The sequence below is a fragment of the Drosophila santomea genome, chromosome 3L (genome assembly GCF_016746245.2).
Source record: "Drosophila santomea strain STO CAGO 1482 chromosome 3L, Prin_Dsan_1.1, whole genome shotgun sequence".
NCBI classification, from domain to species: Eukaryota; Metazoa; Arthropoda; class Insecta; order Diptera; family Drosophilidae; genus Drosophila; species Drosophila santomea.
In genome coordinates, this window is record NC_053018.2 from 8901690 (window position 1) to 8924997 (window position 23308).

Genomic DNA, 23308 nt, shown 5'->3' on the forward strand with positions numbered 1-23308 from the left:
TTGCTTTTTAAACAATATATTTTTGTCAAGGCAATTAATACGTATACTTGAGTTGAAATAAGTTTTTTTTTCCAAAAATGTATTAAAATTATAGAGTTTACGAGGGTATTGCCAAAACACTTAAGACTTAATCAGTAAAGTTAATGTACTGCGCTTCAGCACAAGCAGAGTGAAAATTACTATTCCAAACGCGTAGTGATAATAGTCGGTTATCATAATGATCTGTTTCCAGACGAACTCGAACCTCGCAGAAAACGGAATGACATCTACGATCCAAGTCAGGCCCACGACGGAAAGTCGAAGAAACTGCATGTAGCTGTGTTGATAAAACGGCGAGGATAACTAGGTTACCAAGGTCCAAACTTATCACGCATGACTCACGTCTCGCTGTCGATGTGGATGCAGCCCATCCTTCCCTCCTCCTCATGTGCGAACCTCTTTATTTCCCCCTTTACTTTTCGTATGTAAATGGCTGTCAGGGTGAACATGACGATATTGAAAGTGCTTAGGATCAGCGACGGCCCAGATACGTAGATCCAGGAGAATGTGCTCGAAACTGGTTCAATATAGTAAAGCAATACCTTGGTAACGATTGAAAGCTTACATTTGACACCGCACTTAATAAAACCGACCAAAGGCAACCAGTTCCACTTATTGAGATCGTTTTCCCACATCCGATTAACCATATAAATACTTCCTGTCATGACGGCGGCTGTAGTCCAGACGAAGGCGTTGTACAGCTGGAACCTATAAGTAGGTTCGGTTCGATTGAGCGACGTCAAGAGTTTCCATAATTGGTAGCTGATGACGGAGAGCCAGAGATTGGAAGCTCTCCACAAGAAGTGCAAGCTGTAACCTGCGAGACGTATATATTACCAGGGATATCTTTTACCCAGTAGACGAATTCATTAACTAACCAGCTGGAGAGCAGACACTGTTCAATACCTTCATATTAATTAGTATAATGATCAAATACTGGGTTAACCTAGAGACCATGCAGCTTATAATGCACTTGCCAGTCACATTGCGCAGATCCTTGATGTATAGATATACGGCGATTGTCAGAATAAAGCATATCATTGATATTGTTATGACTGCAACAGAAAATATCAATAATGTAACAGCAGATTGGCAAACCAAAAAAGGTATTTTCGACGGCCTATAATCGTCATAAATAATAATAAATTTCATTACTCTCTTTATATCCAGGATACATGTAAGTTATGCAGCTGTGCTTCACTATCCACATGGAGTTTGGAAAGTCCGAATTAAACTGATACGGATACAGGCAGTAGTATTGCTTTTCAATGGACAACTGGCCATCGGGGATTAAAAGCGTTCCATTCTAAAACCAAACTGTTAGGCCCAGTTATTAAAGTACTGGATGACAAACCTCTACGTAGGCAAACTCATCCTTGAGCTGCACCATTTCATCACAAGCTAAGAACTGATCTCTGATAATAGCCATCTCGGTTAATGGTACTCGTGTCTTCGTCGAAAGGTTCGTGGCTGATGTCAGGTATATATAGGACTTTAACCGGGCGAGCTCCTCCTGGAGACCATCAACGCACTTTCCGTTGGCCAAAGTGTACTTGATTGGGCAGCAGATTCGAATGCAAGGCCGCAGTTTGCAAACGCAGGCCCTTAAATGCTTTTCAGCCGGCATCCTTAGTCGGTCAAACATCTTGTAGTCGTAGTCTCCAGTGAGGCTGGCAGGAATTGGGATGTTATCGTATAAATACGAATCGTTTTGTCTTTCAACGTTTGAAATATCGACCGTGTCGAAGTAGTTGCAGTCTGGAATATCTGCCTTTGAGTTCCTCGCAAAAATGAAAAGCAGAACTGTACAGAAAATCTCTGAAGGAAGTCGCATGTTGAGTTTAAGTCCTACAACATTTGCAACTACGAATTTTGCTCGACTGTTGATCGATGTTCTTGGTTGGCGAATTAAATAGCCTTACTGGGGCTTGGGCAAACAATCACATTCATCAAACAGTATTCCCTGCTGACCCGCCAAAATTCCCTTGTTTATCGTTACAAAGAAATTTACTCATAAAATGAACTTGCCAATTAAGGATATGACCGCAGTTCGAATATGTTATATACTCAAAAAAACCATGAAGTTCACTTGAATACATATTTTACATCAAGATAAAAATAAATTGAATTATTAAGTAATCCAAACTCGAAATGTTCTGTAGTCGTTGCATTTGTAGTAAATTTTAAATTAAGGCGGGAGCTTTTCCCTGGCGTTAGGCTTTTATTATATTTAGGGATTCAGCTCGAGCCACCTGGTCACTCTGACACCTCCTGATAACGCAATTGTATTGTTTATATAGTTTCCAAAGCCGAACGAGAATGCAATGTGGCGATATCAGTTGCTGATAAGCACTGAAACCCCGCAACACACAATCCACAAACGACGATGACCGCCACCAAGAAGCGCCTGAAGATCGTAGCAGCCATCTCGCTGGTCCTTCTGCTCCTGGTCTACCTGTACCGAATGGCCAGCCATTCCCCAAGCGGCAAGCCGCCCGTTTCCGTTCCTGGCGGCGAGGAGGTGCAGGCCAAGTTTCCGCCCACGGAGAGTCCACTGCAAAGGAGCCTTCAGATGGCCTACGAGGAGCAGAGCTCTCTTATCCGAGAGCAAAAGGCCGAATTGCAGCGCACAAGGGAGCATTTGGCCAGATTAGAGGAGCAAATTCATAGCCTTCAGAGCAGTACTCCGCGCAAGTATCCGAAGGTTAAATACCTGAACTACAAGAATCGCAAGCGCATATTAATTACCGGAGGAGCGGGCTTCGTGGGCTCCCACCTGGTCGACGATCTTATGGTCCAGGGGCATGAGGTCATCGTGGTGGACAATTTCTTTACGGGACGCAAGCGAAATGTCGAACACTGGCTGGGCCACGAGAACTTCGAGCTCATCCACCACGACATCGTGAATCCGCTTTTCATCGAGATCGATGAGATCTATCACTTGGCTTCGCCTGCCTCGCCCCCGCACTACATGTACAATCCGGTGAAGACCATCAAGACCAACACCATGGGCACCATCAATGTGCTGGGTAAATACTTTATAAACTTAATCAAGGACTATACGTAAAGTGTATATCTTTTAAAGGCTTGGCCAAGCGCGTGATGGCCAAGGTTCTGATAGCCAGCACGTCGGAAGTGTACGGCGATCCCACGGTACATCCGCAGCCGGAAACGTACTGGGGCCATGTAAACCCTATTGGGCCAAGGGCCTGTTACGACGAGGGAAAGCGTGTGTCGGAGACGCTGAGCTATGCGTATTCTAAACAGGTAATACCCTTATATATATATATATATATGAATAAATACCATTCCTAAGTCAGATTAAAAAAAAAAAAGAATAACTAGTTGGCATCCAGATATGTGGCAAAACTTTCCTGTTTCGATGGCTAGTTGAGCATTAATTTAAATCAATTGGAATGCCACTAATTGATGTTCCGCTCGAATGGCTATCTCGAGATATCAAGCGCGAACACTGATCACATTTTTCGATCTTTGCCAGCAATATGGCACTCAAACTGATTGCTCTCTAATTGTATCTGTATCGGCAGGAAAAGGTGCAAGTGCGAGTGGCGCGTATCTTCAACACATATGGACCCAGGATGCACATGAACGATGGACGAGTAGTCTCAAACTTTATACTCCAGGCGCTGAGGAATGAAACCATTACCGTATATGGGAATGGCAAACAAACGCGCTCATTTCAGTATGTTTCCGATCTGGTGGATGGAATGATAGCCCTAATGGCATCCAACTACACACAGCCGGTGAATTTGGGTAATCCCGTGGAGCAGACAATCGGCGAATTTGCCGAAATCATAAAGCAACTGGTCGGCGGGCCAAGTGTGATAAAACAATCGAAGGCCATGGAGGATGATCCGCAGCGCAGAAAACCTGACATAACTCGTGCCCGGCAGTTCCTCCACTGGGAGCCAAAGGTTCCCCTAGAAACTGGACTCCAGCGGACCATCTCCTACTTCCGCAACGAATTGGCGCGTAGCGATCGCTTTCAGGAAAGCTCCAACAAGTACTTTGATACACATACACCGTAGCATTAAGTGGGTCTAGCTCTTATTGGTGATGATGGAACGTCTCTAGTCTGCAAATGTAAATATGACCATCGTTAGCACTAATTGTAAGCTCTTAGGACCACGGTATACCTTTTATCATGGTTCATTTTTTTGAAGTTTTGCGAAATATCAACCTATGTAGGGAACTGGGATAAGGGGAATACAAATGCGATCAACGGTATAGCACTAAATTTTGGTAATCTAATTTGAAACTGTTTAGTTAATAGAAAATCCAAATATGTTACAAACACATTTAACACATCAATTCACAACTTATTCTTGAGCTAAGCAGGATTTTACGGGGAAAGCCCAAACAAATATAGAAGGTTAGGGAGTATGGAAACATCAGTTACGAAATTTGTATGGTTTAAAGACGTAAAGTGCTATTTTTCTGACCACAAATGTACCACATAGAAACAGAAAGGGTTACGTGACACTAAGAAACAGTATAATTCATTGTATTATAACCACTTTCGTATTTAACAAGAGCCTACAAATTCCCACGTTTAAGAATTGTGAGAATTGAACAAACTATTGAAGAACTGTGACTCAAAACATTAGACACATAACACCTATCTGCGCCTTTAACCAGTGTAAGCAGTCCCCGATTCTAGACATAAGTAGGATTTTCCAGTTGCTGTAGTTGGTAGATCATTAAAAAGATATTTTTCTCTGCGAACTAATCTTACCCGACAAGTATTTTACTATCTATATACATGGCTTATCCTACGCTTAATCTACTCAAGTATACATCCAACCTACGACTATATTTGCACCTGTGCTTATCAGCTAGATCAACTAGATTGGGCGCCCGCATAATCCTTTTCACCTGGCCAGCGGCTCGAGCATCTCGAGGAACAGTTTCTTCATGGTAATGACTTCATCGCGTGCGATTCCCCGCCAAAATCTTCGCAGGATATCATCCGCCTGCCGCAGCGAAGGTAGCAGGAGCAGCAATTGTTGCTGATGTGACACAGCTGACGAGTGACGCAGCAAGTAGACTACATCGTTTAGAGAATTGAGAATCGTATCCCGAAATGCGCGCAGGGAACTCTGATCATCCAGCAGGATGTCGCAGTTGGCCAGCAGGAGCGCCTTTAATAAGTAGTACTCCTCCCTCCGTGGCGATATTCTCTCCATGCGCTGTGCAATCTGGACGCAGTGGTAGTAGAACTCCGTGTAACCGCACTCCTTGGCCAAATGCTCATCCATCCAGACATCCGTGGCGAAGCATAGCTTGCCATTGAACGGCAGGGACCGGAAGGTCAGTTGGAGAGTTAGGATCTCTGCCCACGACACCTGGAGCAGCTTCATCTGGTCGTTAAGAGGCAGATCTATAAATCCAGGTATCTGCTTGGCCCATCCAATAACGCTGACTAGTTCCTTATCGTAAATATCACTTAGGACGCTTAGTATCTCATTGGGATCATTGTTATTGTTGTTCTGGAAAATGCAAGTCCCATTGGGCGTGACTCCAACGCTGGACTCTAGCTTTATGCTGCCCGAGGAGGACGAGGCCTCATCATTAGCAATGCTAGTCGTATGCACTTGCGGCGACGGCGTTTGGACGCTTAAAGCATCCGGCTCGTAGGAGTTGAGCACCTCCAGGATCTTGACATCGCACAACGAGGTGGTGTTGGACTGGTAGAGCAGCTGCATAGTCTGATAAGAGTTTGAAACAGGGTTCCTCCTGTACTTTTGCCGTCCTCCACGAACTCGATCCAACCGCACACCCTCCTGAAAAGGCAAAGCCATTAGCTCTTAGGAACTTCAACTCTGGACTAAGGAATTACCTTAAGCATGCCCATTAGTAGACACTTCTGGAATCGGCACGCTTGGCAGGCCTTGCGTCTCCGTTTATTAATCTCGCACTCGTTGTTCGCCGGACACGTGTATTCGATGTTGCCTTGGATGGTGCGTTTAAAGAACGCTTTGCAAGCCTCGCAGCTCGCCACACCATAGTGAAAGCCACTGGCCACATCGCCACAAACCAAACACAATCGACGAAGCTCATCCCTGACAGATCCCGATCCTGTTCCGGCACTCGCGTTGCTTGCATTTCCCGCACTCGTACCACCACCTCCTCCTCCGCCATTGCCTCCACTTGTACCACTTCCCTTTAGACTATCGCCATCATTGCTAAGGGATACATTGTGCAAATCGCAGGATAGGGAGGTCGTCGAACTGCAGAGCTGCCTTTCCGGCGAAACCGATGGCGAGGACTTCAGGCCGTTTGTGCCACTCTGCGTGGCCGTTGACTTGGAGCTGGGACTGAAGCAGGACGCCGATGGAGTGTCCACCTCCTGTTTGATGTGCAAGATGCTGACGCCGTCGGACATATTCGGGCCTTGGCTGAGAGAGGAAAAAAAGTTGCGAATAAGATAAATGAATTGATACATTCATGTTAAACCGTTTTTTATATAGATGAAGGTTTGGAAGTTGAAGAAAACCTTTAATTCAGTAGAAAGCGATGGAGGCTGAAGAAGTAAAGAGTTGAAATGTGGGAAAAAAGTTCAATTTTGCAAAATCACCGCGATAAAGATCGCTTTAGTTTAATGTCAAAAAGAACGCACTGCACAGTGGTAAGTATTGCCTCTAAAAATAAGTACTTTGGCATGCCATCATTGTTATCTGAACTTATGAATGAGCATTCCAAGTGGAGCCCACAGTGCTGGCTAGTCGCACGAAATCTAGTCACGGAATTCTTAATGAATGCAAAATGTAATTGTAATTAAGCCGCGCAAAAACCAAAAACTGAGGTCCGCCCATTGCAATTGACTGCAATCCCCGATCCACATATGTATGTGTAGCGTACCCTTCTTCCGCGTAGAACTTCATCGGTGGTCGTGGAAAAGTACGGGACAGAAATGAGCGTAGAACCAAACCGAGCACCCGGAGTGCGATAAGAGTACTGTGCGTGGAGTACCTTCCAGCTAAAGGTACTACAAATCACGACGCACAGTGCTGACATTGATTAGGCAGAAGCAAAGTAAATTAAAATCGGAAAGGGACAGTGGTGAGAGCGAAGCTTAAATACCCTTCTCATTGGCAGCCAATTGGAATGACAGCACTTTGACCGCATTATCAGCTAGTCACTGAACACGAGTCTATATTTAGTCTATGGTGGCATATGTGCACATCATCTTTCAGGGCAGGATCAAATGGTCATATATCCCTACATATCGTACAATTCCAACCACTAGTGGGGTACTGCAGACGGACGACCCCTTGAAAGGGTATAAAACGCGCGCTGGCAAAGACAATGGGGGGCAGTAGTGGTGTAGTAAGAAGACGGCGGGCGACATCAGCCAGGTTGCAGATGAAAGATAAGCAGCGCTAAGCACTCAGCTCTTATCAGCCCAAGGGAAGCCGAAGCCAGGAGATTGTGATTGGGGCCCAAGGTGGGCCTGTCCGCCTCTGTTTACATACTTACATAAAATCGTTCTGAGGATCTTTTGTGTAATCAGCTTCACTTTAACAACGTCAATACAAATCGGCCTCCTCGACCGTTTGCATGTACTTGTTTTGGTCTGATTTGAGCACCTTGTTATTGCTTCGATTATCGTTTGTCTGCATTTTTCGATGTTCGAGACTTTATTGTTTATTCATTGGTCATTTACACGGCTTTTATTCAATTATTCAAATTCAGTTGCACTTTCTATGAGAATGTGCGAGCGATGCAGACAGCATCTGCATCGATTTTGTGCGTCTGGATTTGGATTTTGTTTTGGCACTCGGGCAAGGCACGAAACGTCTCTTTGCGCGAACACAAGTCACATTATGCTGGGGTTCTTTAGTGTGTGCATTCGATTCTCGCTGGTTTGCGCGCAGATATTTGCATATTGGAAAGACTAAAATGTAATTTTATTTTCTTTTTTGGTGAACCAGACCTGACCAGGGCTGGAAAGCACTGAACACCTAGCCAGGGATGCAGACGATGCTGGTTCGTGCTTACGACTCGGTGGTTCTCTTTTAAGAACTAATAAGCGTGCCACTATCTGATATCTTTAAAATAATTTCTATTGTTATTTCGAGTTCCAACATTAGTCACACTACGGATATGCCGTTTAGTGTCTTTATTTTGTAGGTCTATGGTATATGCTAATTTTAAACGGGAGTGAATGATTTCCTCAGTGTAACCAGCTAAGGCACAGGCTCAGCCCTTTCCAGCACTGGCCGATGCAACTCTGCCTTCGACTCGCACTCCCTGGTGCGCTCTGCTCTGTTGCTGTCCAACTTGTCTTTGTGTGGGAGCTGGTGTGTGTGCGTGTGTGTGCAAAACAGAGCAAAAACAATTGCGCGACAAGAAATCCAAATATCATTAAACATTACGTGGATTCAGTTAAATAAACGCCTTGCAGCCAACCACAAGTTAACAGCGGTGTCCTGCGAATATTGATACGGCCGAGGCAGAGGTGTAACCGTTAAAAAAAAAGGTACAAATAAACGAATCCCAGTCACGTATGTACATTTCGCAAGCGAGTGTGTGTGTGTTTTGTTTGTTGTTGTTGTGTTTATCAGCAGCCCCAAAAAGTGTACACACACTCGTGCAGCGTTTGTTATTGTATTTATTAACATATGTATATTTATTACTTTGGCCCACGCTTTGTTTGCGCCATTCGCCATTCCGTAATGCGCCATCGGTAAATCGGGAGATCGGGCCACTATTCTGGCCGAGTTTTCAACCATGATAGCTAACGATTTACGCCCAATCTGTTGCAGGACCCCAGCCCCTCCCACACAGAAACCATGATGAGCCTGCTCGGGCGCACCGATGTGGATGCAGGCGAAGTGTTCGTCAACTTCAACCAGAACATAACGTAAGTTACAGGCCACACTCGCTAAAGAGAACGGTAAACGAAAACGCACAGTGATATTTGTTCTACTTTTGTTCATGTTGATTAGATAATTATCTCTACAAATAATACTTTTCTGCATCAGGCAATGTTAGTTTATAATTTATATTGACTTGTACTAGTTTACAAACTTTCCACTGAATGAGTCATAGTTTCTTCAAAGCGAGTTAAATTTTTGTACTCGAACTATTATTGGCATACCCATTCACATTTTCCACCCTTTTCAGTTCGCTGGCCGTGGCCACCAGTGGAGGCTACAGCCTGTACAGCCTGGGCTCCGTGGACTCGACCCTGGACAAGATCTACCACACGAAGAGCGACGAGCTCTTCCTCATCGAGCGTCTGTTCGAGAGCTCCCTAGTGGCTATAGTTTCCCAACGAGCTCCGCGCAAGCTCAAGGTGTGCCACTTTAAGAAGCAGAGCGAGATCTGCAACTACTCGTATGCAAACACAATACTGGCGGTGAAGCTCAATCGCGAGCGATTGATTGTGTGCCTGGAGGAGTCATTGTACATCCACAACATCCAGGATATGAAGGTGGTGCACACCATACGCGATACACCGTGCAATCCGCAGGGTCTTTGCGCCCTTTCCTCATCCTCAGAGCACTGCTATCTGGCCTATCCGGGTAGCGTTACTGCTGGAGAGGTACAAATCTTTGATGCCATCAACTTGCACGCTAAGACCATGATTCCCGCACACGACACACCTCTGGCGGCTTTGGCCTTTAGTCCCTCGGGCACAGAGATAGCCACGGCCAGTGAGCGCGGCACGGTGATCCGAGTATTTAGCTCCCAGGATGGCAGTCGGCTGTTTGAACTGCGACGGGGACTAAAGCGCTGTGTGTCCATCGTTTCGCTGTCGTTTAGCACGTGCGCCGAATATCTGGTGTCCAGCTCCAACACTGAGACGGTGCACATCTTCCGGCTCGATCGCAGTGCCACGGAAACGGCCGAAGGCCATGGCGGAAAACAGTCGAGCGACGACTGGATGGGGTAAGCGGTGTTGGATTCGGATAAACCAACTTCTGTTGTGTAGCTCTTGTAGATTGTTGTACTTTCTGCTCGGTGCAGTTAAGGCTACTGGTCAACTATTATGGTGTGGGTGTTCTGTACATAATCACTTTTACCTCCCGACTCCTATGTCTGAAACCAAACCCATCCGCTATCATCTATGGCTTTCGTCGAGTTATTGTGTATATTGAATGTCACATTTGTTTAATTCAAATACTCTTTTTTCCCATTTGGTATGCAATCGTTTTAAATCCATTTCAACTATTATTTTCATTGACCACACCATTCATATGTAAACTAGTCCCCTCATTTTTTACTTATTTAAAAGAAAACGCTTTACACAAAGAGCTTTGTCTCCAAAACTAAATAGTAAAGTCAAGCAATACCAATACAGTAAATCCGCCATAATTTTAACCAGCGACTTTGAAAACGGGCCTAGATCAAAGTATCTTTTTGCGTAGGACTTATGAATTTTTGATTTTTCTCCTATTTCTCGTGTGGCACTTGACATTTATCTATTTTTCTTTTCTTTCATTTTGCGAATCCACCAAACACGTACCAACCAACCACCTCAACAACAACAACCACAACTCAACCACTCACCAAATCTACTCTCTCATGCAAGTTACTCGTTTTTTAGATTCTTGAGCAAAACGGTCACCAGTTACCTGCCCACGCAGGTGACCGACGTGTTTAGCCAAGGCCGCGCCTTCGCCTCGGTCACTTTGCCGGAGGCGGGAGTGCGCAGGATGTGCGCCATTACGACGATACAAAAGCAGCTGAGGTGAGTCTCGGATCGCCGTTCTGTCTTCAGTTCAATTTGCAAAGAAAAACTGTCATAAAATTCTACCTAGCTGTGAAGAATTCCAAAAATTTCAATTCTATTCAAGCTTATAAGTTATAACTGTAGGTAGGGTTTGTGACTTTTACAAACCAATGCCCTTGTTCTGCGAATAGCAGTCGGCAAAAGCATTTATTCTACCTACTTTATCTTTTTTGGGATCGCTTATGTGTTCAACAAAAGGCGCTTTTGTATCCTGTTGAAATGTACTAAAATCTAAAAGAAAACTTAAATTGTAAGTGAAATGCAAATTGAACTGGAAATTGATTATCCTCGCTTTAATATGAAGTGCTATATAAACCTTTATTCTGTTGCTTTTGCAGACTGCTGATCGCCTCGCAGGATGGGTACTTGTACGTGTACTCCATTCCCACCGTCGAGGGCGCAGAGTGTCAGCTGATTAAGAGGCACGACCTGCGGCTGGAGGATCACTATGCCATGGATATCAAAGGTGCTTAACTGTTCGCTTCTCGCACACACTTCACACTTACACACATCCCAACCAAACCCACAATCGAAACAAATTCTCTAGTTGATTCACCTCAAACTCTAGGCCTGAACAGTGGCGTGAGCATTGGCGGAGCAGCTGGAATTCCGCCGAGCAGCGCTGGTGCAGTCGGATCAGGCACTGGTGGAAATGGCAGTGATGGCAAATCGGCTGTTTCTGTTTCCGGTGGTGGCGACAAACCAAGTGGCTCATATGCGTCGGCCGTGAAGGGTGACGATCCTGTGGGACCCTCCTCAGCTTAGACAAGGACAATGATCAAAAACGAGAGATGCAGAGATGGTAAACAAAACTCACTCCTCAAAGTAAAAAGGACGATGATGCTAAAGTGATTGCAATGATGCTTGGCGGCTGGCGACGGCGGCGATGATGATTTAACGACGGTGGCTCTATGGCGTCAAGCGTATTTAAGTAAATAAATAGGTCATAGACTTAATTTAGCTCTTACTATTGTCAGCGATGATTCTTCCTCGTTTTATACCAGCCAATATTCCTTTGTACGGCCTCTCCCTACCCAAAACATTTTTTTAGTTCTAAGCCCCCGTTCCTGGCGCTGCCATTGGAATGTGAAATGCTTTTGTCATACACTTCTAAGTTAGTTGTTAATTAATCATTTAAACGGATTTACAGATTCGCTTTGATATTTGAGTTGCCAGCTTTTTATATTAAATAAACGGCCTTTGCAAATTAGTTTTATTTCCCCGCATATACTTTTATTTCACCAGTCCTCGCGCCCTCATCCCTTGACAATCCACCGAACTCGATTTGTATGTAAAGTTCTCGCCTAGATATTGTTTAATCATATCGAAATATCTCGGATTAAGCACATGCACCACACCTACATATATAAAATCTTCAATTTAAAATTAAACATTCAGCAAGCGACAAGAAGAGTGAAATAAAAATTCGAAAAATCGGAGTGTGCAAAGGAGGAACAATTTTCGGCATATATGAATAGAATATATTTTGTACAAATCAAATATTTTAGAACATAATATTTAAAATGAAAACAGTTTACAAACGAAACTCATACGCTACTTTATTGTATTCAATAAATTATTTGAATTAAAATTTGTTTGTGGGTGCATTTTCCGCTCAAAAAAGTATATTATAATATTATTACCTTTTTTCTGCTTTGTACAAACAAAGTTTTCGAAATGTTTAAGTGGTAAATGAACTTGAAATTCTGTGTTTTTCAACACTGAAGCAGGGGAAATGGTACACTACTGGATGTGCGTCATATTAGCGGCGATAGAGGAACGGTGGAATTTGGAACAAAAGGGCCGTTTCTTATTTATTTGTTTTTCGTTATTTGGAGGTGAATTCCAAAATAAATATTTCACTTCATCTACTCCTGTCCAATTATTTTAGGTATTAGCATTATAAACAATCCACTTGATCCAATCTTTGGTGACATTTTCCAGTTTATTTAAAAATGAAGAATCAATTATATAGATCTCGTGATTAATTATTAGGGAGATTAACTTTCACAGTATACAATATGCACTTTTGCTCAAGACATTTACAATTTGTTACAAAAATATGTTGTATTTTGTCTTTGGGACTACATTCTAAGCCATTTATTCATCAAACAATGTGCAAAAAACATAAGATGGGCCTCAACAGATTTACAATTTGTGCAAATATTTAAGGGCCTGTTGCTCAAAATGGACACGCAAGCGACTTTTGTGCTCGTAATCAGGATAGTACATATGTGGGTACGTAGAAAGACGGATTTATTATTTAAGTTTCTGTAGTGGCTGTCCTGTCCGCGAAGCGCTGGATATTTTAATGTATACGTATTACTATCTTTAGCGTGGCAGAAACATACACGTAACAATTATGGATTGGGCGAACCAAAATATAAAACGGCGGAGCAATTTAGCGAGTTAGCGTTAGATTAAGGGAAGCCTTGGCTCTTTCCATCTGCCTTCGCTGTGGAATCCAAATGACATTACTACAATTAAATAAATAAAGGCAAAAACGCTTGCTTAAAGTAATCAATCTACACCACGGAACCGCTGGACCTGCTCATTCAATCGATCGATTCTATCGACGGTATCGCCCCAAATATGCACGGCAGTTGGGGCACGAGTGATGGACATCCATGCAGTCGTCGATGCAGCAAGGTATTAGGCAGCATCCCAGCCAGCACCTTAGAATGGAAAAAGCGCATTAACTCCTTTGTCTTTGGGAAAAGCAGAAAGTCAGTCAAAACTTACCCGAACAGGGCAATCAAAAATCCGGACAAGTAGGCAATCATTCCGGGCTCGGTGCGCGTGGTCGTCTCGATCTCGGCGTGGCACGATGGACAGATCATGTGCGTCGAGGTGCGACTAATGGGCACAACCGTCGTCACAATCGTGGTATTTGCCGTGGTTGCGGGCGCTACCACGGGCGTATATGGACCCACGGGCTTCACCCCGCCCACCGCCTCCTGGTAAGAGGGCGGGGCCGAAGGGGGCGGCACATAGGTGAACTGCGGAGGAGCACTGCCGGGTTTACTCATATTGCTAGGCTAGTAAATGCACTTGGCGGTTAAGAATCTGTAAGGAAAAGCAATTAAGCAAATTTAATGTTTAATCAAAACAAAAATGTCTACAATTTGAACTTTCATTTTACTTTTTAATCAAATTTCGTACTCTTTCTGTCGTTTTGTTTTTATCAGCACCAAGTCCATTGGGAGTACCGCGACTTAAAATACTTAAAAAGCTATTTGCCCAATCAGAAAATGGGGTTTTCTTTTTGTTTATCCACATTCAAAATTCAAGACGTATATGTTCGTAGATATGACGAGAAGTTTGTATATGTTATATAATCAAAATACATTTGGTGTAGGGATCAAATCCAGTTTTTAACGGATTGGTGATAATATGTGCAAAATAAAACTGAAAGTTACACATTCAGAAAGGTAAACAACCAGAACAGCTTTGATTAAGAAAATAGACGCTGAAAATAGCACAGAGCCCAATGGTCAGCATCTCAACCCCATCCACGGCGCCATGAGTCACTTTCGCTCATTTGGCACGCATTCGATTCTATTGGAGAGCAAATCCGCATAGAGAGATCGCAAAACATGCTCTACATGTTGTATATACCCTATGCAGAATCAAGCTATACACCTACTAAACCAACTGATTTGGTTAAAACAAAGAAAAAATAGTTTAAATACCGTGGAAATATTTGTTTTCCGTGTAGCAACAGAACTAAAGAATCTGCTGGCGGTCACAAGGCAATTACCAATTGAAATTCCATCAAGGGATTGTAAGTTGTACACATGCAAAACTGGGAGCAACAATCGGAGTTTTCGGTAGAAACTCGTATAAGATATGGCAATTGTATTCGTATGACGACAACTGCCAAAGCAATTGAGCAATTGTTTTTACATGTCTGACGCTCAGACGACAGGCGCTCAACTTTTGGAACTGGAGTATAATGACCTGCCCCTCATCCAAATCCAAACTGCGCCAACTTTCACCATTCGTTCAGGGAGCTGTTGCACACAGATATACATAGATATCTGAAGCACATAGCTGCAGGCCAGGCGGAAGTAGATATGGCCAAGCCAGATAACCAGATGTCTTGGTCTTGGCCAGAACGCCAACGATCGGCTAAAACCAGCTGCACTTGGCGGAAATATGCACAGATACATGAGATATACGAGTACGATGACGTATGTGGGCGATATGCATGCATTGATCTCAGCTAAATCAGCTTCGATTTGGTTTACACTCGATTGAAGCAAATTCGTTAATGCAATTAGCGTCCACTGTCGTCCAGATTCTACTTAAACCCTCCATTTACCAGTTCAATTCTCAGAGTTTGCCATAGGCATTGAAACCAGTTGAATGCGGCGGCTGGCATTAATTGGAAAATAAATTGAGACTTTGAGGCACTAGAAATCCATCTCCCCAGAAATCCATCCTATGTGCAACCGCAGCGATTACGTCATGCTGTCAGACATTCATTATCTTCTCAGCTCGTATAAATCTTCGCTTTAAAAATGCGATAGTCTTGCGATTTTGGAATAGGCAATCTTTAACTCACAGAGTTTAGTGCTGACATCAACTAATTCCCTTTGGTAGTTAAAATGCTTGATATAGGTCGGCAGACTAACTTGTTTTCCCAGATTATCTTATCAAATCTTTATAAGGAATGCAGCTAAGATGCTAGTTAATAAGATTAATAACAAAAATGTACATACTTAAAAAGGCTTTATAAATAAATAAAGATATAAGATAATTTCTCTTTATCCTGTCGTGCAAAACGATTTTGGAAATTTTTAAGCAGCAGATCATAACAAGTAAAATATTTTTCGATAAAGAGAGCAACCTTTTTACCAAAATCATGCTTCTTTTTTAAAGAGTATGCAATAAATTAGAATATTCAGCTGTGTACGTCTGTGCGTACAAGGTCTGCCACTCGAAGCGATCAGAAGAGATTTAAAAAACGCCTTAATATGTATTTAATTTTAGCCTTTGTGTTAATTTCAGGCAGTGTTTTCGTTTATTTCTCTGCCCTATGCCAATATCATGAATCGAACTTTAGGCCCACGGGGCGTATTTATCCAACAAAATTACAACAGAAACCAAATTACGATTGTACGTAAGATAGAAAATAGAATAATTGAAGACATTTTGTAGGTAAATAGTGGTGAAATTGCGCACAATTACAGTGGAATATAGGCACTCTTTGTGGATAGAACTGGATTTGAGTTTGGGCGACCTTGGGGACGCCCTTTTAAGATCGCTTTTTGGAACGGAACCGAACTTAAAACCCAGTCCACTAATGATCGTGATGATGATGAAGCTGCTTTGGATGATGTGAATTCGGCACACTATCTTTCGCACCGCCAGATGTTTTCGGCCGATTCCGATTCCGATGCCACTGATGACGTACTCGCGCCAAAAATAGTCACTTCTGTGGGCGGCAAGGACGCGGGGGGCGTGGCAAAAACAAAAGCAAATGCCAATGGGTTTACAGGTGTGTGTGTTGGTGTGGGTGGGTGGATTGGATTGGATTGCTCAGTTGAAACTGCTTGTTGCATTCGATGGTAATTAAATATCTTGATATTATCACACTTCGCCATGCGCCAGCTTACACCATATAGCACATATAACCACAGGAAAATATACCGATTTTATTTGCGCTTAATTTTAATGTACTTTTATTCGCACGCACACGCTTATATGTACATTTCGGTATAAGTATAAGTGCACACACAGGGGCCCACTCTAATCTGATTTTAAATTTTATCTAAATAAGTTTGGGCCCGTTTTTTCTTTGCTGCCCATATTAGGCTGTTATTATTAGCTTGTCGCACCTGCACAAATATTCTTTCGAAAGCGATCGTTACCTCGTATTTTGCAACCGAGAGCGGATACGTTATAATAATAAATTTCTCGTGGCAGAGTGACCGTTACAAGTATTGTCCAGAAATACCGAAGTGAGGCAATCGATAGATTTCGATTAATCTTGCATCGATTGCATACCATTTAAAAACAACAGAAGTGTAATCAAAATGCACTGTGAAAAACACACGCCGGATATTCGCGAGTTAATGCCCGTGCGGGAGCACAGATGCGAGAAATGTCCCAGCCTTATCTTTGGCAACCTCAGTCACTATCAACTGCACCTGCGCCAGAGGCACCAGGAAGTGCTTCCACCCTCGCATATCGGAGCAATCACTGCATTCCATTGCCCCGTGGATAAGTGCATCTACCATGTGGCTACCAAGGGAGCCCGCAGCTTTACCAGCTTACGGCTGCTGCGACAGCACTACCAGAAGAGCCACCTAGACAAGAACCACAAGTGCCTGGAGTGCGGCGAGAAATTCCTGCTGCAACACCATCTTAAGAAGCATCAGTGCTCAGAACACAAGTGTCCAGTGTGTGAACTGACCTACAACAGCAAGGCTGGCCTGAGGACTCACATGCGGCGCAAGAACCACTTGGTGCAGCATGAATCCGGCAAGGTTCCCATTCCTTCGCTGGCCACATGGAGGAAGCTGAATCCGGAGCCAACTCCAGTTCCTACAGATTCCTTCGCCTCCTACAGTTTGAAAGCTGGCATTGATTTACCTCCTGCAGAGGGGTATATAAACAATTTGTCATCCAGCTTGGCTGAGGTTACAGAACTATCTGCTGAATTACCCAATCGTGAAGCCAATATCCATTCAACTCTTGAACTAGCCACCGATGTGCCGGCTCCAGAGGAACATATTCTTTGTTTCCTGCCCATTATGGATGTGCCCTATGCGCTAGAGATGTCATCCCAGAAGCTGGATATGGAAACACAAACAGAGGAGGATCTGAATGAAATCAGGAACGAAGTGCTGGCGCCCTTGTTGCGCGATATAGAAACTCAAACACCTGACACCAGAGGCGACATAGGAACGATGACCGATGCTTTCCCAGAGGAACAGGAGCCAGTTCCGGTCGAAAACGATTTCCACGCGTATCCAGGAACTGAACCTATGTTTGACTTGCAAACCTCCGCCCACATGTACACCCAGACCTGCGACGATTTGTTCGAGGAACTGGGACTGTCCCACATCCAAACCCAAACCCACTGGCCAGATGGTCTGTACAACACGCAGCACACGCAGACCTGCGACGAAATAATGGATGAACTCTTCCCCGACAACTTTCAGTCCACATGTACGCAAACCAGGTGGCTGGACTGGAAGGATACAGGCGAAGGCGGCGGTTAAAAGGATCAGATAGAGCGCTGCTCTATTATATATTCCATGAATATTATTTTATTTTTTGTGGACGAGAAAATTAAGTAAACAATTGCTTTGTAAAAACACAATACAATTCTAAAGCCATGTTATAATACAAGTTTGTTCATAAGTAGTCGGTTTTAACGTAAGTCTAGACAGCCTTTTGGCGAGGTCAATAAGTTTTTGTCTTGGAGCGACCAACCGACTTGGTCAGGAGCAATTCAGAGCTTTGGAAAAAACAATAGCTACAAAAGCACAGGGCCAAGTAGTTGCCCACTCCACTGAGGTAGGCGCCGCGCATCAGGAAGTCACCAATCTCTTGTCCTCCGATAAAGTAGACATTCGAGAAGGCGGCCGGAATAAAGAGCTGGGTGCCCAGCATGGCGTACAACCGCTGAGCACCCACGGCTCCCAGATGACGCTGTGTCCATCGCTGGTACTCCGGCATCGAGGTAAACGTCTTAAACACCTTCTCTGCAGCCAGGCAGAGGAAGTTCAGAATGCTCCAGATAAGCACGTATGTGTAGCATCCATGCCAGACGAACACAAACGCAAAGGTCAAGGCGGTGGCGCTGAACTTGGCCGCTGCCGATGATCGCTTTCCACACAGCTCTGCGTAAATGTGATGAAAAAGGAATTCGTAGAGGCCCTCATCGAAGTACTTCCACATGTCCGAGTAGAAGTGGATGCGTCCTATGCAGCGAGGTCTATTGGGCGCTGGGATGCCATCCTGCAGAGCAAAAGCTATTCCCAAGCCGTATGTAACCACGTAGTATAGGAAAAAGAACTGGCCCATTAAGTAGCCGGCGGAGTGCTGCCAAAAGACCGAGTCCATCATCTCCACCATGCGCACATCCCGCGACATGTAATGTATATAGAAATAGTGGAGGGCGCACTGCATTACCAACCACCATATGGCGCTGCGCAGGACTCCTCCGAAAAATCCCAGCCAGTTCTGAACTTCATCCTCCCGTCGTGCTGCAAACCTCTGGTAGCTGATAATCGGCCCATAGGTCAGACAGGGAAAGTACATGGCGTAGCCCAAATACTGAATTAGGCTGTATCTCCTAAGATCCTCCTGTTTAGCTCCCATCTTGGACAGCGAATAACTGCAGCCGCGAAGCACACTCCAGGACATGGTGACAATCACCAGGACATATTCCGTGTAACCGACGCGATCTGTCCACCAGGCATTCTTTTGCATCACATTGATGCACAGTATCCAGCCGGCGGACAAGAGCCACACGAGATATTTCAGTGAGAGCAGGGAAACGAGGTAGTAGCTGGCTATCAATGTGACTAGTAGTACCATCGATGACCAGTCCAGGTTCACACTAAGAGCCAAGGCACAAACGCCGATGAATCCCAGACACTGAAGGCGGGGGCATTTCCAGCGTATGAATCCTTGGACGCACGCATGTAGCAAGTAGAAGGGCCAAAAGCTGGCGATAAAGTCTCCAAAGTTTTCCAACTCGTCGTTGCTGTCATCCCGACGCCGCTGCGATAAAGGATAGAATCTCCAGCCGTCCGGAAACTGGAACTTTGCCTCATTGGCTATATGATCCCGGAGTCCATAGATCTTGTACAAGCCCACCACTATGTACGCAATATAAACGCCGAAGTAGACGAAAATCTCGCAGCGGGTGAGCAGAGTTCGGTCTGGTAGCCTGGACATCACTAGACCACCGACTTGGACTCTTCATTCCTGGGAAAAGATTGCGCTAGGGATGTGAAGAATCAGCAAAAATATCGATATTTTTATACCCTTGCTGAAGAAGAGTACCTGCATTTGAATAAGATTTCTCTCATGTCGCTCCAAATTGTACCCATTAAAATTAGTTTTTGTTGATGTTTGGTTGTATTTAATTAACCAATGACGATGAAGTGAACAATAAAAGAGCAGCTGTACTTAAAATAGATCATGGTATCTACATATAGAGCTAAGTCTAAAGAACTACCTCTGGTATAGCATCTCTCTCTGCTCTTCCGGATTCAGTTTTGGTTTTATCAGGAGCTAGGACAAGGTTGATGTACATTGATGGGACAACACGCAGTTAAACGCTATGCTTATGGCTTCTTAATGGTAACTTATTGATTCCAGCTGAACGTCTCTAACACCAGAACTCCCAAGGCTTATTTCTAGTTTAGCATATCTTCTCCGTACTCGACCTTCAATTCCTTCTTAACCTTTCTGTTCTGGCTCGTCGAGCGTCGCTGCAGGTGTCTCCATAGTGTGCTCTTAGGGATCTCGAACAGATTGGCCGCGTGGTTTTGCGACATTCCCTCATGTAGGCACGCATGCACCGCCTTGGCCAATTTGTCGCGCAGCTCATCCTTGGGCGTGGTGTCTCGCTTTCGACAGGACACGAAGTTGGGCAAGCGTCCCTGGGCGGACAGACGAACCTTGTGCCGGTGCAATGTAGACATGGGGATTTGCAACTCCGTGCTGATACTCTTCAAAGAGTCTCCATTCTTCAGGCGTTCGTAGGCCTCTAGCAGCGATGGTCGTTCCCGGTTATTTCGCATGTAGGCGGGATTAGTGCGGACGCGGCGCCACAGGACTGTCTTGGAGATGTCAAATCGGTCTGCGGCCTTTTGTAAGCTTAAGCCCTCGATAATAACCGCGTCAGCCGCCAGATCCAAAGCGTCGTTGATATCGTCTTTTACCTCCCGTTTGAGCGCCACAAACTGTTGGAGTCGCGTTGGCTTACAATCGGGCAATCGTTTGACAGGCTTCGCACTTATGGAGCGGCGGATTCGAGACTTTCCCCCGCCCAACTTTCGAGGCTTTTCGTCTATTTCATCGTCCACAAGATGGTCGTGCACATCGTCATCGTCGTCCATTTCAGTACCCGCTTCAAGTTCCATAAGAGGATCGGTTGGTACGAACTCTTCCTCGATCATTTGTGACTCGTGCTCCTCAGAATCCTCAGCAATGTCCGCATCCACGTCATCGTCTCCGAGGTCCACTTCAGCGCCACTGGTTGCCGTTTCATCAGCTTCAATTTTTGATAAACTCGAAGCTGACTGTGTTATAGTAAAAGTGCCCGTGTTCTCGGTGAGTATAAACTGATTGCCGCTGGAATTTCCGTCCATGTGCTCTATGGAGTAGGTGATCTTCGGCGGCTCGTAGACATCCAGGTACTCCAAGGATCGGCTGGAGTGGCCGGGCTGATGCTGTGACCCCGCGAGGACAGTGGCTGGCACAGACACCGTCGGTTGTGGCTCCTCCTCGTCGTCCAACAGCTCCGCCTCAGCGATCTGAAGGCCAGTTATGGACTTGGCCGACTCAACGGCTAACGAATTGTTATCTAAATCGACGCTGGGTGGACTAGCCGATGGATTGCACTCGAAACTGATGGCAGACTTGATGCCCAGCAGGTTAATGGCCTCCAGGAACTCGGAGAGCGACGCGGAGGGCAGGCTCGTCTCGCCCATGTAGATGAAGGACAGCATGCACTCCAGCAAATCACCGCGGATGTCGGGCAACATAATAGTTGCCTCCTGGCCGCGCGGAACGTCGACCAGGAGGTTGCGCATCAGTTCGCTGCAGGTGCTAAGCACGAAGAGATGGGCGCGCACTCGAACCCCGTCCCTGGAGGCCAGAACCACCTCGCAGTGCTGATTATCATTACGCAGCGAGCGTTGAATGTCCATTATCGTGGACGAGTGGCCCATCCACTTTAGGTGATTCTGCAAAGGGTGCCGAATGTAGATTACAATTTCAATTATCCCGGGGCCTTGTCAGGACGCGTTTCACTTACCATCTTGTTGTGTTTTGATTTCCAATTGATTTCCAAGAAGTTTTCAATTTCAATTCTCGCAATTCCAAACGCAACGCGATGCCAGAGTTTTCAGCCAGGGTAGTCGAGTGTGCCGAAGATCTCGGTATTTTCGTTATGTTTTCCATGTGCTGTACGTCAAGCAACGCGTTGGTATTTTTAATCAACAAATCAAGAAGTAAAATATATTTCTTTTTGATAAGACAGTCAACAAAGTATCTTAGAAATGAGTTATTGTGAAATTTAAGAATAATGAAATGATAAAATAAAATTATGTATGTGCGATATTTATGTTATCCCCCAATTGTTAAAATACCAAACGAGGGTTGTCGAATACGATTAATTTGGGAGCACTGACAACCCTAGAGCTCCAACAACTATATTGACATTTTAGCATTACATAAATTGTTAAAAGCGGAGCAAATTGTTGAATTTGTATTGAACAATTTGTAGAATGGCGGCCTTAATCAGGAATCTGGGTGCCCGGGCCGCAGTCGCCGCTCTGTCGGCCAAACATGGTGGGTATTCATTCCGCCTCCAGAGCTTCAACTGATATATTAAAACCCTCAAATATTCAGTGGTGCCCGCTGCAGGATCGGCTGCTCTCCGGATGGCCAGCACAGCGCCTGTGGAGCCTAAGAAGGCAGATAAGCGTAGGTAATAGTCGACTTTATCGCAGTGCCCATTACATGTAAGGCATTCCACCCACAGCCACTGTCCGCCAGCCGGATGCAGTTGCTCGCTCGCATCTCTCCGATTTCGGGCGCTATGTGGCCGAGTGCCTGCCCAAGTACGTGCAGAAGGTGCAGCTGACCGCCGGCGATGAGTTGGAGGTGCTTATTGCCCCAGAGGGTGTGGTGCCCGTGCTGCAGTTCCTTAAGGATCACCATCAGGCGCAGTTCACCAACCTGGTCGACATTGCTGGTGTGGATGTGCCCTGTCGCAAGAACCGATTTGAGGTGGTCTACAATCTACTCTCGCTGCGCTATAACTCGCGCGTCCGCGTCAAGACCTACACCGATGAGCTGACTCCACTGGACTCCGCCTGCGAGGTTCACAAGGCGGCCAACTGGTACGAGCGTGAGATCTGGGACATGTACGGTGTGTTCTTTGCCAACCATCCCGACTTGCGCCGCATCCTGACCGATTACGGATTTGAGGGACATCCCCAGCGCCGCGACTTCCCGCTGTCCGGGTACGTGGAGCTGCGCTACGATGATGAGAAGAAGCGCGTCGTCTGTGAGCCCTTGGAGTTGGCCCAGGAGTTCAGGAAGTTTGACTTGTCGGCGCCTTGGGAACAGTTCCCCAACTTCCGCAACGCTAATCCCCCCGCCGAGGTCGTTCCGCCACAGGCGCCAGTCAAGAAGTAATCCGAAGTCGGTTTGTTAAATGGTAATTAGATCAATAAAACGAGATCACTGTGAGATGTGTAAAACGTAAAAGAAACACTCGACTTAGTTGTTTAGCTTTCTTAGTTGCAG

At 45.1% G+C, this 23308-nt stretch overlaps 9 protein-coding genes and 1 long non-coding RNA gene across 18 annotated transcripts; 5 read left to right on the forward strand and 5 right to left on the reverse strand.

Moving 5' to 3' along the window:
• The first annotated feature begins 23 nt into the window (after positions 1–23).
• Positions 24–1350, forward strand: LOC120448705. Its single transcript, XR_005616128.1, has 3 exons — positions 24–105; positions 233–1145; positions 1210–1350. It is a non-coding gene; the product is annotated as an uncharacterized LOC120448705 (long non-coding RNA).
• Positions 121–2087, reverse strand: LOC120448704 (probable G-protein coupled receptor Mth-like 7). The gene is given in 4 exon segments (XM_039630864.2): positions 121–316; positions 382–856; positions 918–1094; positions 1195–2087. Coding segments are annotated over 4 exon segments (1527 nt in total). The 5' UTR covers positions 1874–2087.
• A 205-nt stretch (positions 2088–2292) lies between these two features.
• LOC120450079 (UDP-glucuronic acid decarboxylase 1) lies at positions 2293–4789 on the forward strand. The gene is made up of 3 exons (XM_039632871.2): positions 2293–3068; positions 3125–3306; positions 3588–4789. The coding sequence occupies exons 1-3, from the start codon at positions 2426–2428 to the stop codon at positions 4086–4088; spliced, it is 1326 nt and encodes a 441-aa protein (XP_039488805.1). The 5' UTR covers positions 2293–2425; the 3' UTR covers positions 4089–4789.
• Positions 4754–8022, reverse strand: LOC120450076 (steroid hormone receptor ERR2). Of its 2 annotated transcripts, none has more exons than XM_039632863.2 (3): positions 7540–8022; positions 5900–6458; positions 4754–5843 (listed from the first exon to the last, which is right to left on the reverse strand). In XM_039632863.2, exons 2-3 carry the CDS (start codon positions 6443–6445, stop codon positions 4932–4934), a joined length of 1458 nt encoding a protein of 485 aa, XP_039488797.1. In that variant the 5' UTR covers positions 6446–6458; positions 7540–8022; the 3' UTR covers positions 4754–4931. The 2 variants fall into 2 exon arrangements, with proteins under 2 accessions (XP_039488797.1, XP_039488796.1); XM_039632862.2 differs by lacking the exon at positions 7540–8022 and adding an exon at positions 6922–7023.
• Positions 8023–8311: 289 nt separating this feature from the next.
• On the forward strand, positions 8312–12011 carry LOC120450077 (WD repeat domain phosphoinositide-interacting protein 2). Of its 7 annotated transcripts, none has more exons than XM_039632866.2 (6): positions 8312–8567; positions 8829–8926; positions 9190–9957; positions 10601–10759; positions 11140–11267; positions 11349–12011. In XM_039632866.2, the coding sequence occupies exons 2-6, from the start codon at positions 8856–8858 to the stop codon at positions 11564–11566; spliced, it is 1344 nt and encodes a 447-aa protein (XP_039488800.1). In that variant the 5' UTR covers positions 8312–8567; positions 8829–8855; the 3' UTR covers positions 11567–12011. The 7 variants fall into 7 exon arrangements, with proteins under 7 accessions (XP_039488800.1, XP_043862119.1, XP_039488804.1 ...); XM_044006184.1 differs by having other exon boundaries at positions 8312–8541; positions 8827–8926; XM_039632867.2 differs by having other exon boundaries at positions 8314–8542; positions 10616–10759.
• Positions 12012–12725: 714 nt separating this feature from the next.
• Positions 12726–16772, reverse strand: LOC120450081 (LITAF domain-containing protein). Of its 2 annotated transcripts, XR_005616247.1 has the most exons (4): positions 16645–16739; positions 13544–13867; positions 13313–13476; positions 12726–13256 (listed from the first exon to the last, which is right to left on the reverse strand). XR_005616247.1 is itself a non-coding variant. In XM_039632874.1 (3 exons), exons 2-3 carry the CDS (start codon positions 13828–13830, stop codon positions 13371–13373), a joined length of 393 nt encoding a protein of 130 aa, XP_039488808.1. In that variant the 5' UTR covers positions 13831–13867; positions 16678–16772; the 3' UTR covers positions 12726–13370. The 2 variants fall into 2 exon arrangements, 1 of the variants encoding a protein (XP_039488808.1); XM_039632874.1 differs by having other exon boundaries at positions 12726–13476; positions 16678–16772.
• Positions 16773–16802: 30 nt separating this feature from the next.
• On the forward strand, positions 16803–18049 carry LOC120450080. The gene has a single exon (XM_039632872.2). It carries the CDS (start codon positions 16843–16845, stop codon positions 18031–18033), a length of 1191 nt encoding a protein of 396 aa, XP_039488806.1. The 5' UTR covers positions 16803–16842; the 3' UTR covers positions 18034–18049.
• Positions 18030–19773, reverse strand: LOC120450075 (protein-cysteine N-palmitoyltransferase Rasp). Its single transcript, XM_039632861.1, has one exon. The coding sequence runs from the start codon at positions 19718–19720 to the stop codon at positions 18218–18220; it is 1503 nt and encodes a 500-aa protein (XP_039488795.1). The 5' UTR covers positions 19721–19773; the 3' UTR covers positions 18030–18217.
• Positions 19774–19890: 117 nt separating this feature from the next.
• LOC120450262 (modifier of mdg4) lies at positions 19891–21960 on the reverse strand. The gene is made up of 2 exons (XM_039633153.2): positions 21810–21960; positions 19891–21738 (listed from the first exon to the last, which is right to left on the reverse strand). Exons 1-2 carry the CDS (start codon positions 21810–21812, stop codon positions 20185–20187), a joined length of 1557 nt encoding a protein of 518 aa, XP_039489087.1. The 5' UTR covers positions 21813–21960; the 3' UTR covers positions 19891–20184.
• A 226-nt stretch (positions 21961–22186) lies between these two features.
• LOC120450263 (NADH dehydrogenase [ubiquinone] iron-sulfur protein 3, mitochondrial) lies at positions 22187–23273 on the forward strand. Its single transcript, XM_039633154.2, has 3 exons — positions 22187–22345; positions 22406–22480; positions 22539–23273. Exons 1-3 carry the CDS (start codon positions 22282–22284, stop codon positions 23195–23197), a joined length of 798 nt encoding a protein of 265 aa, XP_039489088.1. The 5' UTR covers positions 22187–22281; the 3' UTR covers positions 23198–23273.
• Positions 23274–23308: the final 35 nt, after the last annotated feature.

Excerpts from the sequence above, each read along its gene's own strand:
- LOC120450079 (XM_039632871.2), top strand. The coding sequence starts at position 2,426 with ATGACCGCCACCAAGAAGCGCCTGAAGATCGTAGCAGCCATCTCGCTG. Across the intron at positions 3,069-3,124 it reads GGGCACCATCAATGTGCTGG|GCTTGGCCAAGCGCGTGATG; the intron begins GTAAATACTTTA and ends TATCTTTTAAAG. Across the intron at positions 3,307-3,587 it reads GCTATGCGTATTCTAAACAG|GAAAAGGTGCAAGTGCGAGT; the intron begins GTAATACCCTTA and ends CTGTATCGGCAG.
- LOC120450076 (XM_039632862.2), bottom strand. The coding sequence starts at position 6,944 with ATGAAGTTCTACGCGGAAGAAGG. Across the intron at positions 6,459-6,921 it reads AAGTTCTACGCGGAAGAAGG|CCAAGGCCCGAATATGTCCG; the intron begins GTACGCTACACA and ends TTCCTCTCTCAG. Across the intron at positions 5,844-5,899 it reads TACTAATGGGCATGCTTAAG|GAGGGTGTGCGGTTGGATCG; the intron begins GTAATTCCTTAG and ends TTGCCTTTTCAG.
- LOC120450077 (XM_039632866.2), top strand. The coding sequence starts at position 8,856 with ATGATGAGCCTGCTCGGGCGCACCGATGTGGATGCAGGCGAAGTGTTC. Across the intron at positions 9,958-10,600 it reads TCGAGCGACGACTGGATGGG|TTACTCGTTTTTTAGATTCT; the intron begins GTAAGCGGTGTT and ends CTCTCATGCAAG. Across the intron at positions 10,760-11,139 it reads ACGATACAAAAGCAGCTGAG|ACTGCTGATCGCCTCGCAGG; the intron begins GTGAGTCTCGGA and ends TTGCTTTTGCAG.
- LOC120450081 (XM_039632874.1), bottom strand. The coding sequence starts at position 13,830 with ATGAGTAAACCCGGCAGTGCTCCTCCGCAGTTCACCTATGTGCCGCCC. Across the intron at positions 13,477-13,543 it reads TTTTTGATTGCCCTGTTCGG|GTGCTGGCTGGGATGCTGCC; the intron begins GTAAGTTTTGAC and ends TTCCATTCTAAG.
- LOC120450080 (XM_039632872.2), top strand. The coding sequence starts at position 16,843 with ATGCACTGTGAAAAACACACGCCGGATATTCGCGAGTTAATGCCCGTG.
- LOC120450075 (XM_039632861.1), bottom strand. The coding sequence starts at position 19,720 with ATGTCCAGGCTACCAGACCGAACTCTGCTCACCCGCTGCGAGATTTTC.
- LOC120450263 (XM_039633154.2), top strand. The coding sequence starts at position 22,282 with ATGGCGGCCTTAATCAGGAATCTGGGTGCCCGGGCCGCAGTCGCCGCT. Across the intron at positions 22,346-22,405 it reads CGCTCTGTCGGCCAAACATG|TGGTGCCCGCTGCAGGATCG; the intron begins GTGGGTATTCAT and ends TCAAATATTCAG. Across the intron at positions 22,481-22,538 it reads GCCTAAGAAGGCAGATAAGC|CCACTGTCCGCCAGCCGGAT; the intron begins GTAGGTAATAGT and ends TTCCACCCACAG.